This window comes from Squalius cephalus (genome assembly GCF_949319135.1).
Source record: "Squalius cephalus genome assembly, chromosome: 7".
Lineage (NCBI taxonomy): Eukaryota > Metazoa > Chordata > Actinopteri > Cypriniformes > Leuciscidae > Squalius > Squalius cephalus.
The window spans coordinates 16,065,667-16,081,782 of record NC_137128.1 but is presented as its reverse complement, the minus strand read 5'-3'; the positions used below and the strand labels follow the sequence as shown (position 1 = coordinate 16,081,782).

General features: G+C 39.7%; 1 protein-coding gene across 2 annotated transcripts; it reads left to right on the top strand.

The window, feature by feature from the left end:
- The first annotated feature begins 1,426 nt into the window (after positions 1-1,426).
- LOC307161339 (erythroferrone) lies at positions 1,427-14,520 on the top strand. Of its 2 annotated transcripts, none has more exons than XM_079875978.1 (8): positions 1,427-2,709; positions 3,720-3,836; positions 4,084-4,198; positions 5,353-5,480; positions 5,740-5,851; positions 13,313-13,403; positions 13,525-13,603; positions 14,063-14,520. In XM_079875978.1, exons 1-8 carry the CDS (start codon positions 2,563-2,565, stop codon positions 14,159-14,161), a joined length of 888 nt encoding a protein of 295 aa, XP_079732104.1. In that variant the 5' UTR covers positions 1,427-2,562; the 3' UTR covers positions 14,162-14,520. The 2 variants fall into 2 exon arrangements, with proteins under 2 accessions (XP_079732104.1, XP_079732105.1); XM_079875979.1 differs by having other exon boundaries at positions 5,362-5,480; positions 14,063-14,519.
- The last annotated feature ends 1,596 nt before the right edge of the window (positions 14,521-16,116 follow it).

The following is a 16,116-nucleotide window of genomic DNA, read 5'->3' as shown; positions in this document are numbered from 1 at the left end:
ATTGTCTATGTTGTTTGATTTTCAGTGCATACTTTAATGATTTGTAGCAGTGGTTCTAATTTAATCATTTTAAAATTGCCTCTATTCTATACTTTACTCAAAACACATTGATCCAGGATGAAAAATATTGTGCTGATTTTCCTGATCGCTCTGGTGCTTTTCGGTCATTTTCGACCGAAGAATTTTACATTTGTTTTTTTAAGAATTTTTTTCTTCATCAGAATGGTACGAAACTTGGTAAAGGTTTTGGCACTGGCCTATGTGAAAATAAAAAAATAAAAAAATTCATGGACATGATTCAGGTTAAATGGTCCTGAAAAAAATAGTCACACTAGTGCTCCTCGCGGCCAAAAATAAGCGCATTGGAAATGAATGGGGGACGAATTTCATCTAGTGGAAACTTTTGGTACTGTGGCCAAACAAAATCTTACTGAAAGCTAATTTTTTTAGATATCAGGCTCAAAGTTTGTAGGCTGAAGGCTGAAGTTTAGATTTATGGCTTTGATTTTCTCACAGTTTTCGAGTAAAACGTGTTTTTGAAAATATATATTTCATATATATATATATATGAAAATCTATATATGAAATATATATAAAAAATTCATAACAATACACAAAATTCTGTAACTCTTTTTTAAGTTCCCTTTTTAAAACTTTTTTTCACTTAAGCAATAATCTGCCAAGTGTCGTCTTTGAAAAGAGATCAGACTTAAGTCTGCGCTCTAAAGCATTCAAGATTTACGACAGTTGAAGTTGGAAATTTTAATTTTCAGGTCTATGCTCAAAAAGTGAATAAATGGATTATAAATACAGCGTAAATATAATTTAGTACAATAAAATCCCCTAAAAATACAAAATATTAAATAAAATACATTATCGATAGTACATTAATTCCATTGGGGAAAGAAAACACACAAAAAAACATTTCTGTCATTTTTGACCGACACACGAAGAGCACCAGAGGGTTAAACAAAATTTGCCAAAAGACTGTGCCAATAATACCTTGTTTGAATTTTGAAAATAATGACATTTAATTAGGCTCACAGACTCCAGCATTTTTAAAGCTTCATTAGTTTCATGCCCAGTTGTGGTCTAGTCTAAAAACCACACAGATGCTGTACTCTCAGCCAGGAAAAAGCAAGAGCAGAAGACTGATAAAAAGAGAGGTGTGGTGGTTTGCTACAAGAAAGTGTGCAACTTTCATCTCAACTGTCATCATTTTTCCCAGTACATTTTTGCATATCTGCAATGCACATTTCTGCCACACCCAAAGGTCTCTCACTGCTTGCAAATTTAGGATAGAGACTAAATTAACACTATCTTTGTCATATTTTGGACATTTTAAATTTGTTAGATTTCCATCACTGGAAATCATCTGTATAAACTGTATAAACCCATAAAAGAGGCACTAGGACCCTGCAGCTGAGGATGACGGAGAGCGAAAGGGCTGGCAGAGACACACGAATGAGCTAAACACAAGACAAACGAAAGAAGGGACCAAGGAACTCAGTGTAGGAGACAGAGAGAGATCAGATAAATTGAGAGTTCAGATAAATAGCATGGAGGCTGAAGAGAGACAAAGTGACAGGTCAAGATCCAGCGACAGATATCAGGAGGAGATGACAAACTAGAAGAGGAGGAGGAGGAGTCTGGACTGAGAGGAAGCTAAAAAGAGAGGAGCGCGAAAAGGAACCCTTCAAAACAGAAAAATCCTTTCTGAGAGGGCCACTGACATAGATGTGGAATAAACTGGAGCCTGGCAAAGGGGACCTCGACCGGCAAAAAAGAAAAAAAATTATCATCACTGAAGGAATTACTGAAAATATAAACAGACGGAACTGTGCAAAGGCACCAGGGAAAAGCAGAAGACAATCAAACACTATTAAAACAGAGAGAAGAAGTGGAGATACCACCCACAGAGAGAGACTGAGTGTACCACACACACAGGGTTTATCACAGGTAATCACACCGCAACTCAGCAACAGACACTAACAATCAACAAATACATTCACATAACCACACACATGTATTTATGGAATACACACCTACACACAGTGGGTGACTATAACACACACGCCTGAACATCCATAACTCAGGCTCAGACAGTTTAGACTATAACCAGGAGGCACAGAGAATCTTGGCTCTCACAGGGGACAGACTGACTGTGAATGGGTAGAAGAGTAGTGAGGCCCTATGGACAACTCTCATGGATCTCTGAACTCTCCGTGCTGAGGACAATCAAAACATGAACTAATCTGAGGACGGATTTTCTTCACCATCTCAAAAAAACACCCTGGAAATGAAAGTAGAACATTGATAGATCACAGACCAAATCATCAAGTGCCACTATCAGCTAAAGGACTCTTTTCAAAGCGTGTTCACTTTGAAGAACCAGCACTCTAATTTCTCACCTCCACTTTTTGGATATCCTTGTTTTCTAAGGGCTGATTCCATTGTGTTACCCTCAGGACTTCTGGTCACCTCTCTGGTTTGGAATGGAAATTGTGCATTGAGATACTAAGAAGGGGTTGAGTGAGTTAGACGTGAGTTAGACACTGCAGGATGAAGCTCAGGCGTGGGACGAGAGGGGCAAGAGGGGCACTGCTGGCCTTTCTGCTGAGTTTACTGCTGACCGCCTGCACCACACAAGAGAGTGAGGAGAGTCTGGAGCTCCAGGAGGAGAACAATACAGTCAGCACTGAGAGCCCTGTAAGTCAAATGCCATACACACACCTGCTGTACACCTGTCAAGGCTTACACAATGACACTGTGAAATCTTTGAGTTTTACTTTATGGGTGTGAAAACCATTAGACATGAGGGAATATTTATAAAAAAAAAAACTTTATACAAACTCAGTGTAAACTTGTGTTTACAAACTCAGCAAAAAAAAAGGGAAATATCCTCTCACTTTTGACTTTTTTTCCATCAAATTTCTTAACGTGTAAATATTTGTATGATCATAAAAAGATTCGACAACTGAGACATTAGCTGAACAAATTTCACAGATATATGAGCTTGAAAAATGTAGCAGTCACCAGCTGCTTTAATACTACAGTGCATCTCATCCTCATGGACTGCACCAAATTTGCACCAGTTCTTGCTTATGGTTACATGTGGTTTGGCACTGCAAAGACATTCAGATCCGTTATCCTTCCTGTCTCCCATTTGCACTGGCCTCTTACATTACGGACATTGCAGTTTGTGAACTCTGCAGTTCTCATGTCTCCTGCAGCAGAAATATTCACGCAGGTGATCAGGGACTCTGGCCATCTTTCTCCTGGTGCTTCTCAGAGTCTCTTTAGTGTCCTAAGTTATTGTAACTGTGACCTTAACTGTCTACCACCTGTAAACTGTTAGCGTCTTAAGGACTGTTCCACAGGTGCATGTGTTATAATTGCTTGGGGTTCACTGAACGAGCATGAAAAACATTGTTTAAACCGTTTCCAATAATGATCCCGTAAAGCTCACTCGGTTTTTGCAAAATATAGTATCCTGAAAATGGGATGTTTCTTTTTAGCTGCTATATATATATATATATATATATATATATATATATATATACACAAAATGACATGGAAAGTATATGTACAGTATAATGATAGGATGTATGTAGAATGATAATAAAAACTGATCCCTTTCTACAGGAAGAGTTTGCATATTTGCTCTAGTGAAAGTTTGCTTACATAGTTTAAAGCCCTGAGATGCTTAACTTTTACAGGAGACTGTATACTCTGACATAACCATCGTGAGCCCCCACAGGACATGGAAAGTCTTTAGGGACAACTCCAACAAGGGTGGAAATAAGAAACCAAAAGGAAATAAAAAACTCTCCAAGGTAATCTCTGCTACTTACACACCATGTGAATATTATTAATATAATATAAGGTCATTGATATATTGAACAAAGGCATTATAAAGTCTAGTGCATCTGTATGAACACAGATGTAGCACAGCACACACAAATAAACCTAATGAGGCCTATGTAATAACATGTCTACTATGAGAATGTGTCTAATCCTTCACCCCTCCAGATGGATTTCTCTGATTATGCAATGTAACTTGAACATTTTCTACATGTCTAGCATGGCCTTCCAGGTCCACCAGGCCCTCCTGGTCCCCAGGGGCCTCCTGGTCCTCCAGGCCCTCTACTGCCTCATCATGCAGAGTTGATACAGGACTTCCAAGTCAAACTGAAAGGTATACTGGGATTTTTGGCCCATTCACACACCATTACCAATTGTACCATACAAAACAGAAAAGAAATCTCATTATACATTAATCTGGGAGACCCGAGCAAGATCTAAAACTTGTTAAGATTCCATTTGATAAGTGGATTCAAATCACCAGCTTGTCAGGAGAAAGTGTCAGATAAGACAAACATGGAAAATGTACAGAGAGGTGGGTCTCCAGGACCAGGATTGACAACCACTGTTCATAGTGTTCATAAACACTATTGTGACTTTGTAGGTTGTAGGTTGTCCCTTTGGTCTACACCGTGCATCATCTAAAGATTCAGTGCACTTGTATAATAGTTTTTTCAGAGTGATGGATTCAAACTACACAAAGACTCCAGATGCAGGTGCACAAATTAGTTATACTGGTATTAAGTATTAAGTTTTGACATCAACACCTTTCAAAGAGTTTGTTAAACATTGGAATATGTCGGTTTTAGTGGTCTTTAACAGCTGTATGTGTTTTTGTTTTGGCTAGATCACTTTCAGCATTGCTTGATGTTTGGGATGTGTGTTGTCATGCTCATTTGTTGGGGCGGCTGCAAGTCTGTTTGTGGGCTGGCCTGATCTCTTAATAGGTGTAATTTTCCAGGACGTGGATTTGACTTGGCCTGGCCAAAGAATTCCACGGATTCCAGATTTTGTGTGTGTGTGTGCATGTGTGTGTGGAATGAGTGTTGGAGCATTGCCAGGAAAGCAGACACAGGTCTGTTTGTGCTCTGGTGCAGTGAGCTGCAGGCTGTTCTGACAGCAATATAAAACATAAAGGCTCTTATTCACACAGAAAAGTGCAGTGGCGCCGCACGCTTATACATTCTAGCATTCTCATTCCCTCACACTTCCATCCACTCTGTCTGCTCATACACACACTCAAACACTCCAAATATTTACATCTTCTATTCACCGTGAGATTGTTTAATGAATTTTTTTGCAGCCAAGTGTCGGTCAAAGACAATCTCAACCATTTTCCACTGGCTGTATTTCAGTGTTTTTGTGTCTGAGAAAGTGCCTAGTCTACTGGGTTATACCTTGTCCCGTGTTAAACAATGCAGTCAGATGGGAATTAATTGTGCTTTTGACAAAGGAACATTATAATCCTGCTATTATCTTTCAACTCAGAGATGGTAGGGACTCACTGTTTGCTCTGCGATCAACCTCCTCGTGTGGCCACGGCTTTCCGTTGCCGACTGCACCACAACCTGCTGGTCCACCGTCGCAGTCTGCAGGAGCTCCAGCCCTTCAACACTGTGAGTGTTTATTTATTAACACTACTCTATTTATTAACCATGATATAGCATATCCCAGAGCTGAGAAATTAAATTTAATCTCTTAATTAGGCTTTCCTTTGCCTGAAGTAGCCCTAACTTCTAGATATTGGTTTAGCAGCAATGTTAGCGTTGGCTGATGGTGAAACAGACTGGTAAAGCAGTGGAGAAGGGTTGGCGAAGGAAGAGATCGGCAAAGGCATATTCAATAATTTCATTTCTGTGTGTTTTCCTCAAACAGCCCTCAAACACAGAGCAGTTCCATCAGAGAGGACAGGGCTTTAACGCCAGCAGTGGCCGGTACACGGCTCCAGTGTCTGGGTTCTATCAGCTCACAGCTAGTCTGCTACTCGGTACGTAGTTCATAAATCTCCCCAATATTCAGATTTGTTATCAACCAATATGGTTAAACTATGGTTAAACTTCATGCTCCTGAACTTGAAAATATGGTAACAGCCTTAGTTTATATTAAAACTTTGTGCTTTTGAGAGAAAATCGACATCACCAGCTCTAAACCTTAAAGTCCTAAAACAGAGATTGCATCTACATTTCTGTATACTAAGTGCTTTCTTTATATTGTCAGATTGTGGCATTTTTTTAACCTTTAGACTAGCTTTTCATGGGCAGTTTCTTCAAAACTTCAAAAGGACTCCCACTGTACTTATTTACATGAAATGTATTTGTACCCTATCTAACAGAGACGGGCAACTCCGGTCCTGGAGGGCCACTGTCCTGCAGAGTTTAGCTCCATCTCTAGTCTAACACACCTGAAAAATCTAACCAAAGTCTTCAAGGATTACTTGAAAATTACAGGCAGGTGTGTTTGATTTGGCATGGAGCTGAACATTGCCCTTCAGGTTAAGAGTTGTCCATCCCTGCCCTAAAGGGTATATATTAATACCTCAAAGCTAAGCACTTTAGTCTCTCTATTGCCATCTGTGGTTGAAACATAAAATTGTGTGTTACTTGCAGAGTAGTTCTTTAACGTAAGTTGTGGTTCAGCACTGCACTTCTGTGCAGATGAATCTGATGGTTTAAGGAAACCACATGGTTATGGCTGATCACCATATCAGATATCGGATCTGTTGCTGCACCAAGACAGTAAGAAGAATTTAAAAGTCAATTGAGCAAGTATCATATCAACCATTGTGGTATGGATCTTGTTTTGGCACAGGATCTGGTGCTTTCCCTTTTTGAATGCAAATTGTTGACCGTTTGAGATTTCTTTGTTTTGACAAATGGTGATTCCCCAGAGGTCAGTGAGGGTTGCTGTTTTAACTGTCCATATTACATGTTAGCTAGCTGACTAGTTATTTTCTACACAACAATACTATTTATTGCAGAAACAAGCTACAACTACTCCTCAGCACACACAATATAGTAGCTGGACCTTCTTTTGCGTTTACTGACATGACGTTAACACGCAAGAATGAATAACGTAAGCCTGGAATTTCCTGTGAAATCTGACTCGACAGCTCAAAATTGAATTTCTATCTATCTATCTATCTATCTAATCTATCTATTAATTAGGGCTGGGCGATATATCGTATGACATTATTTTGCGCATCTCGTCAGTAACGCCGGTTCCTTGATTAGTAGTAAATCGCCATCACCTGCTTTCAGATGGAGCGGCATTTACTACATAGAGCAGTTGTTCACTGACAAGCTGAGCCATATCACATTAATTATCGCAGGCGATACGTCCGTGATAATTAATGCGATAAACCGGCTTTATTGACGAGATGCGCATAACAATGTCATGCGATATATCGCCCAGCCCTACTATCTATCTATCTAATTTATAGCCAAACAAAGCTTCATAGTGCAGATTTAAGGTGTAGGGGAGGTGCAGTAGGTGTACTTTTGAGGGAACTGCCCCATTGACAAGCTGTTGTACCCCTAAAGGTATGATTCCCAGCCTTGAACACTGGCTTGCAGTTTTTTTTTAAATCTGATGGCTCCCCAGCTCTCGTGGCACATTGGTGTCCATGGACACAGTATGTCATGCAGCAGGGGTTCTTATCTCTGGAGTCTAGCTCCAACCCTGTTCAAACTGACTACCCTGTAGCTTTCTAGTAATCTTGAAGACCTTGATTAGCTTGTGTTTGATTAGGGTTTGAGCTAAACTCTGCAGGAAAGTTGATCTTTATTAAGTAGTATTAAGTCATGAATATATTGTGTTTTTAGGCATCCAACTCATTTGACACATTGTTTCTTTGCATATGTAGCAGTATGCAAGGAATGCATGTAACTGTAAGCTAAACAATATGCATTGGCAGGTAATTAAGTTGTTCCATTTAGCAAGGGCGTAGGTTTGATTTTGAAATCAAATGTTTGTCACCATGGTAACTAATTGATTAGGTTCCTCAGTTCAGGTGTGTCTAGTTAGTTTCTCCCTCTGTTTGCTCTGTATTTAAGCCCTCTGTTTCAGTTAGTTCCTTGTTTTGCATTGTTAATGTATTTGAGTAATGTGGTTGTGTTTCTCCTCGGTCTACTCCTGTTTATTATTTAATTAAAAGACTATTTTGTTTAATTCCTCGTTGTGCGCTTTATTATCAGCCACATACCGTGACAGAACACAAGACCCAGACAAAGACTGAGGTATGGACTTGCCAGCAGTCCAACTAGAACTTCCTTCTGTCTTGAACAGCAAGGAATAACCCTTAAGGACAACACGAGGAATTTGGCGTGCCTGACGTAGTTTCCCGACTGCTTATTAAAGGTATTTTACCACACCAGCCTTACTGAGCAGACGAGGGCATGCCTGGCCATTGATGGTCCTCGGGGGACCTTTGCAGACTTCATGAAGTGGGTTCTGGCGACCTGTGGATCTCGTCTCCTGAGTCCATCCCAGTGAGTGAAATTCCCGAATCCGTTCCAGTGAGAGAAATTCTTGAGTCCATCCCAGTGAAACAAATTCCAGAGTCCGTTTCAGTGAGAGAAGTTCCCGAATCCATTCCAGTGAGAGTTGTTCCCGAGTCTGTTCCAGGTAGAGAAGATCCCAAGCCTGTTCCAGTGTGTGAAATTCCTGAGTCTGTTCCAGTGAGAGAAACTCCTGAGTCTGTTCCAGTGAGTGAAATTCCACTGTCCTTTCCAGTGAGTGAAATTCCAGAGCCTGCCCTTCCTGTCTGCCCATTTATGTTGCTGCTGTTATGTGTGTTTGGGCCACACACACATCCACTCCAGCCCCTGACCATAGTCCAGTGATGGCTCCAGCTCCTGACCAGAGCCCAGTGATGGCCCCAGCCCTTGACCAGAGCCCAGTGATGGCTCCAGCCCCTGACTAGAGCCCAGTGATGGCTCCAGCCCCTGACTAGAGTCCAGTGATGGCTAGGCCAGGCAAGGTCATGGAGGCCGATCCTCCCTGGCTTCCTGAACTACCGGCGCCTCCCTTGTTTCCTGTATTGCCTTTCTGGCTTTCTGGCTTTCTGTCCCGCCTAAGCCACCTCATTTCATCTTCCTTTCCCTACCTGTTTGTCACCATGGTCATTATCAGCCACATACTGTGACAACATCCTCAGAAGCTGAGGGTTCAGGAAATTAATAAGACAATGTATTAAGGTTTTTAGTCTATATTGACCTTAACAGTATGTTTATTAATGAATTCTGTAATGTTACAGGTAACTAATAATGACAAGGAGGCAGTTTAACCAATACTTACCTTTACTCTGTTCATAGTGCAATGCAATAGTTAATGCCAATGTGTGTACTGTCTTGTTCCTTGCTATTTGAAGAAGCTAAACACATGTCTACATCTGTCATTAACAGAAATGAACTGTTGGCATATTTGTTTCACATCAACAGTGTCCAGTTTGTCCTGATGGACATGGCACACAGCAATACTGTTAAGTCTCACTTGTGCCATTCTTGTTCTGGGCCATGTTTTCAGTCTCCTAAGAGCACTGAAACTTCTTTCAGCCCCAGTTGATGAGATTAGGATGACTAAAATCAGCCTGACAAGGGTTTCAACTTGATCCAACAGGACAAGACCAAGCCTTCAACAGACCAAGCCCCACCCCTGAACATTACCCTCACAGAAACCTGTGCAAAACACTAGATTTAAAAAGAAACATGATTTGCCAGATTTGTAAGCCTTTTTAACTAGTGATCACACATAAAATAACTGGTTGTCACAATCTTTCACTATAAGTGCCCCTCAAAAAGAAGTGTGTACACACACACTAGCGTTTAGGTTTGCCAATTATCCTGCAGTTGTCATATATTGAAAAACATGCACTGTCCCTGAATCAATATGTGACGCGATTTGCCCCTTATTTTCATGCACAGAACTGTTGATTTTTCCCTCAATTACCGCATCTAGGTTTCGGAGGAGCTTTGCCGCTTCGCACAATCAAATGTAGCTACGGCCTCTCACAAGTTAGAAAGAAAAAACAAAGCCAATCGGATTAGCGATGTAGGTTCGGGAGACAGGACTCAGATCTATTAACCGTTTGTGTACCAGGAACTGCGCATTTTTCACAGAACACTCTTGTAAAAGATTTTTAATCACAATTGACATTTCCTGGTTAAATAAAGGTTAAATAAAATAAGTAATACATAAAAACAACATGACACAATCGGACAACATGGGTTATACACTCACTTAAAGGATTATTAGGAACACCTGTTCAATTTCTCATTAATGCAATTATCTAATCAACCAATCACATGGCAGTTGCTTCAATGCAGTTAGGCGTGTGGTCCTGGTCAAGACAATCTCCTGAACTCCAAACTGAATGTCAGAATGGGAAAGAAAGGTGATTTAAGCAATTTTGAGCGTGGGATGGTTGTTGGTGCCAGACGGGCCGGTCTGAGTATTTCACAATCTGCTCAGTTACTGGGATTTTCACGCACAACCATTTCTAGGGTTTACAAAGAATGGTGTGAAAAGGGAAAAACATCCAGTATGTGGCAGTCCTGTGGGCGAAAATGCCTTGTTGATGCTAGAGGTCAGAGGAGAATGGGCCGACTGATTCAAGCTGATAGAAGAGCAACTTTGACTGAAATAACCACTCGTTACAACCGAGGTATGCAGCAAAGCATTTGTGAAGCCACAACACGCACAACCTTGAGGCGGATGGGCTACAACAGCAGAAGACCCCACCGGGTACCACTCATCTCCACTACAAATAGGAAAAAGAGGCTACAATTTGCACAAGCTCACCAAAATTGGACAGTTAAAGACTGGAAAAATGTTGCCTGGTCTGATGAGTCTCGATTTCTGTTGAGACATTCAGATGGTAGAGTCAGAATTTGGCGTAAACAGAATGAGAACATGGATCCATCATGCCTTGTTACCACTGTGTAGGCTGGTGGTGGTGGTGTAATGGTGTGGGGGATGTTTTCTTGGCACACTTTAGGCCCCTTAGTGCCAATTGGGCATCGTTTAAATGCCACGGCCTACCTGAGCATTGTTTCTGACCATGTCCATCCCTTTATGACCACCATGTACCCATCCTCTGATGGCTACTTCCAGCAGGATAATGCACCATGTCACAAAGCTCGAATCATTTCAAATTGGTTTCTTGAACATGACAATGAGTTCACTGTACTAAAATGGCCCCCACAGTCACCAGATCTCAACCCAATAGAGCATCTTTGGGATGTGGTGGAACGGGAGCTTTGTGCCCTGGATGTGCATCCCACAAATCTCCATCAACTGCAAGATGCTATCCTATCAATATGGGCCAGCATTTCTAAAGAATGCTTTCAGCACCTTGTTGAATCAATGCCACGTAGAATTAAGGCAGTTCTGAAGGCAAAAGGGGGTCAAACACAGTATTAGTATGGTGTTCCTAATAATCCTTTAGGTGAGTGCATATAAATTAAATTCATATATATAAATTTTTGATCTAAATTATTGCTAGGGACAAATCAGTGGTCACTGGATATTGGTAGGGACATGTCCCTGGCATCCCTATTAAATTCTATGCCTTTGCCATTTAGACAGATAGAAATATAAAATATAGCTGCAAGCAGCAATCTGGGGCCAAGCCCCGAAGGCATTGCAAGTACAGCAAGTACAGCAAGCAAATAGTACAGCAAGCACAGCAGCACAGCAAGTTCTGTAAGCAAATCAGCACATCAAGCACTGTAAGCACCACAAGCATTGTAAGCATAGCAGCTAAGCAAGCACAACAGCACTGCAAGCATTTAAGCACATATGAGAACAAACACAGTGACAGTCGACTTCAGAAAATTATTTCTCGGGAACGGTAGCAAATGTCAAAAATCTGTTCAGTCATTTCTGTGTGGCTCGGTCCAAAGATCATCTGAGCCAATTTCCGTAAGAATTAGCAAAATTTGAATAAGAGGTAGCGAAAAAACTGAATACTGTACTTTTAAAAATGGCCACTACTGTAATGGGCAGAGTCTTAATGTAAGATGTTGGATGTGATTAGCATGAAGAGAGGAATCAGGTATACTAAGTTTCGTTTTTCTAGATCAAATGGTTTAAAAGTTATTAACCATTAGAAGAGTTAATTTTTCAACCGGTGGTGGCACTACACAGTTGGTCCTAGAGAAAAAAAAACTGTTTTTCATTTGCTTCAATATGGCAGACAGTCACAATGTTGGAAAATGACAAATGAGATGTCGTCAGAATTGGCATAAACCAAGGAACATAATGACATAAAGCAATCAAATTGCAAACAATGTTTTCAAATGTTATAGGTGTTTTTGCAAAAAAATGTATATCTTTGGAACACTAGGTGGCGCTCTGTTCAAACTTATCATGTACCTTCAGGACATGCTGTTGATGATCCATACCAATTTTTTTTTAAATATATGTCAATAGTTTAAAAGATATTGCAATTTATAACAAAATTCAAATGGCGGACACGTGGTACATCTAATCCAGGCAAAATTGGTATCCACGGATTCGGCATGGCACAAGGAATCCATGATTTTCTGACAAACTGTTCAAAAGTTATTGGCCAAAATAGCCATTTTCCAGATCTCATGACCTGTAGGTGGCGCTGTTCTCGAATTTGGCATGCGTACCAATTTTCGTTTTGATTGATCAAACTTTGGCCGAGATACAGCCTCTGAACCAATTTTGGGTCGACCTCGTTAAGTTTGCGACACCATAACTTTTGAACAAAGATGAATAAAAAAAAATCTGTTCAGTCATTTCTGTGCAGCTCAGTCCCAAAGATCATCTGAGCCAATTTTCATAAGAATTGAACAAAATTTGCACGAGGAGTAGCAAAAAAACTGAAAACTGTACTTTTCAAAATGGCAACTACTGTAATGGGTGGAGTCTTAATGTAAGGCATTGATTGTGATCACCATAATGAGTGCAATCAGGTGTACTAAGTTTAATTTTTCTAGATCAAAGGGTTCAGAAGTTATAACCATTTCAATGTTGAATTTTTGAACTGGTGGGGGCACTTTAGAGTTTGTCCTAGAGACTCCAAAATTGGTACAATTACTACTCATTACCATCACTACAAATGTGCCTAATTTCATCATTTTCCTATGTTCCGTTGATAGGGCTGCCATTGACTCCCATTCGGGAAAAATAATAATTAGAAAATTAACAGATACAATACGGGCTATCCCCTTCTGGGCTTGGCCCCTAAAGATAAGCTTCATAGCATAATTCTGCAAGCTGAAGCACATGCAATGACTTATTCCTTATTGCATCATGCTGTCTCTTAGAGAGTGTGTGGTAAATGTGGCCCTTCCAACAGTCTGTCCCTTAGATAAAGCTCAGTGGAACAGGGGTGGGGTGCCTGTACTACTGAGAATGGAGTTTGCCTGTCACAATCCCTCAAACTTTGCATCATGTATCTGTGTTTGTGTTTTCTTAGAATCCAATGAGTCTCAGAAGAAGCCTAATGCCAGGCAGAGAGACAGTGTCAAGACCTCCATATGCATAGAGTCTCTTTGTCAGAGTAATGTGTGAGTAGTAATGGTCCATGATCATGAATAGCACTGACCGTTTGAACTGTTATTATAACACCACACATTCAGTCAAGCAAATTAATCCCAAACCATGATTAATGTGTTTTTAATGATGCAGGTCTCTCGAGACTGTGACTGGAGTGAGCGCCACAGGAGGAGTATTCAGCATTCTCCTGACCGGTACTCTTTACCTACAGGTACGACTGATTGACAAGCTTAACACAAATCATAAAAAGCATATTTAACTGAACAAGAATTATACAGATTACTGGAATCATTTTTGCCAATGATGAACCCTCATGATTGTGAGTCCAGGTCAATAAGACTTTTCAAAATATCTTAATTTGAAGTTTTTATGACAATGTTAGGCAAAGTTAATTCAGCTTGTGAAATGTCATGTGGCACAACCACCCACAACCTAATGATTTATAAATTCATACCTTTTTACCTTGAAAAATAAATTTAAAATCTTTGTAAGTAAAATAGGTTATTACTTTATACTTGACGGTTAAACCACATGACAATACACACTCTTCATGAAAATGGTGAACCAACCATAGCTACAAAGAGCACATATCTAATAACTTTTCTTCTTCATCGTGGACCATAAAATAAACAAAAAGCTTCATTAATGTATATCATTTCTTTTTTCACAGGCTGGAGAGTATGTGTCTATTCTCATTGACAATGGGACAGGCTCAGCCCTCACAATTCTCCAAGACAGTCTGTTTTCTGGCATCCTTTTTGGAATATGAGGACACCAACAAAGCACAAACCAATAAAAAACAGGTTTCACTGTCCTGACAAAATACACATCTTTATTAGATGAGGTATTCAATTATAATAATAATAATTTCATAATGAGCATCTAAAAGAGACTCTGTGTATAAGGATCTTTACCATTGTTGCAAATAGCAGCAGGGTTGCACTGCTGCATTTCTTTCCAAAATAATAGCAACTCTAAACTGTTCATAGAGGTGTATGTATTTTTTTCATGTGGTATGTTTACGCATTCCATTCTTAATAGGGTTGAAGTTTTATTTATTTGCATTTGCTTTTTGAAACAGTATTGATATTTGTGTATATTTGCAATAAATACTTCTATAACTGCTTAAACCGTCTCTGGGAATTTATTTCAGCGAATACAGTGATTTAATTAATCAAAGAGACTTTGTTCCTGAGGAAGTGTTTCAACATGCATTTTAAGCTGAATAAACCATTTTCATGTTTTGCGATTCTAACTGAACTTTTTGGAAAACAGAAACATTTTCGTATAAATATTGTTATTATTCAGCTGAAGTCAGTTCAATGTTGATTCAGTTCTGTTCTCTTCAATCTTGAGAAAACCCTAAAACCAGCAGCAACTTATTTAGGTCTCGTTTCCACAGCATTTTAGCAATAAAAACAAAGCTACATTTATTACACAATTAACATACAACTCTTAGTATTATTTGGTAATGCTGGTGAATTTCATTGTGCATGAAACACAAACACTACATTCAGCGATGATGAATGTAGGCGATATGTTCCAGTAGTGGATGGGGATGAGGTCATCATAATGGAAGAGTGGCGCCTGGTGTTTGGCACTGTGCCCTTTCTCTCTCTCTCTCTCTACTACACACAGACATACGCACGCGCACGCACACACACCATCCAAATGAATGTTCTGCTGTACCTTCCAGGGAAACATCTAACCTATCATTTGTGGTCAGACTGCAATACCTTACAAGGACGGATTGCTGTCAAATAATGTGCCGAAAGATAAATGAGTGTGTGGTAATGACATGCTTATTTATCCCATGATGGGTTCACTGAAAGCAGTGACTCATTAACAAAGAGACAAAGAAACACACGGGCCGGTTCACACAAACACTTCACTTTTTCCCAAAACATAGTTGGCCAACTTGTTTCCTGTTAATTGCACAAGATGGCAGGCTTTTAGCCAAAACTAAATTACATTTATTTTTCAGGATAAATAAGTGCCTTTTTTTTTATCCAAGACATTTCGACTCTCCCCCCTCTCCACGCTGTCTTTCTCAGCTTTCAACACATTCACTCCCCCCCCTCCCCCCTTCCCCAAAGAAGCATGCCTTCTCTCCCCTCATTCAGCACCAACACAACATTGCCAAAAGCACTAAACACACATGATTAAAAGAGAGATTGTGAGGGATCAACCTGTATTATAAAGGTGACGAATGATAACCTGAGACTTTTTTCATTGAAATGCTCACCTTGTGTCACAAGGCCAATTCTAAAATAAGCTATGGAGATTTAAAATAATAATAAATGTATAAATATCTATCAGGGGTTTTATGGAATGCCAAAGCTGGCAAAATAAGAAATAAATAAATACAAAAATAAATAAATATACAAAGTACTGTAAAAAAAATATATTTTTTTTACACAATTTATTTGTTTATACATTTATTTCCACATTTATTTAGAAATGTATGTATATGTCTATATTTATACATTTCCAAATCTATTATTTATTTTCACGTTTATTTATTTATACATTTCTTTGTCCATATGGTAATGAGGGAGGCGAGTTTTACTTCAGACAGAGCAACCGAGCTCTGGGTGGAAAGAGCAAAGCTTTGAGGCTTTGATTTATTTATTTGTATATTTATTTGTATTATGTGTGTGTGTGTGTGTGTGTGTGTGTGTGTGTGTGTGTGTGTGTGTGTGTGTGTGTGTGTGTGTGTATATA

Bases quoted from the DNA above. Each gene is read 5' to 3' on its own strand.
- LOC307161339 (XM_079875978.1), top strand. From the start codon at position 2,563: ATGAAGCTCAGGCGTGGGACGAGAGGGGCAAGAGGGGCACTGCTGGCC. The intron at 13,404-13,524 runs GTGAGTAGTAAT...TTAATGATGCAG, and splicing joins TCTCTTTGTCAGAGTAATGT to GTCTCTCGAGACTGTGACTG. The intron at 13,604-14,062 runs GTACGACTGATT...CTTTTTTCACAG, and splicing joins CCGGTACTCTTTACCTACAG to GCTGGAGAGTATGTGTCTAT.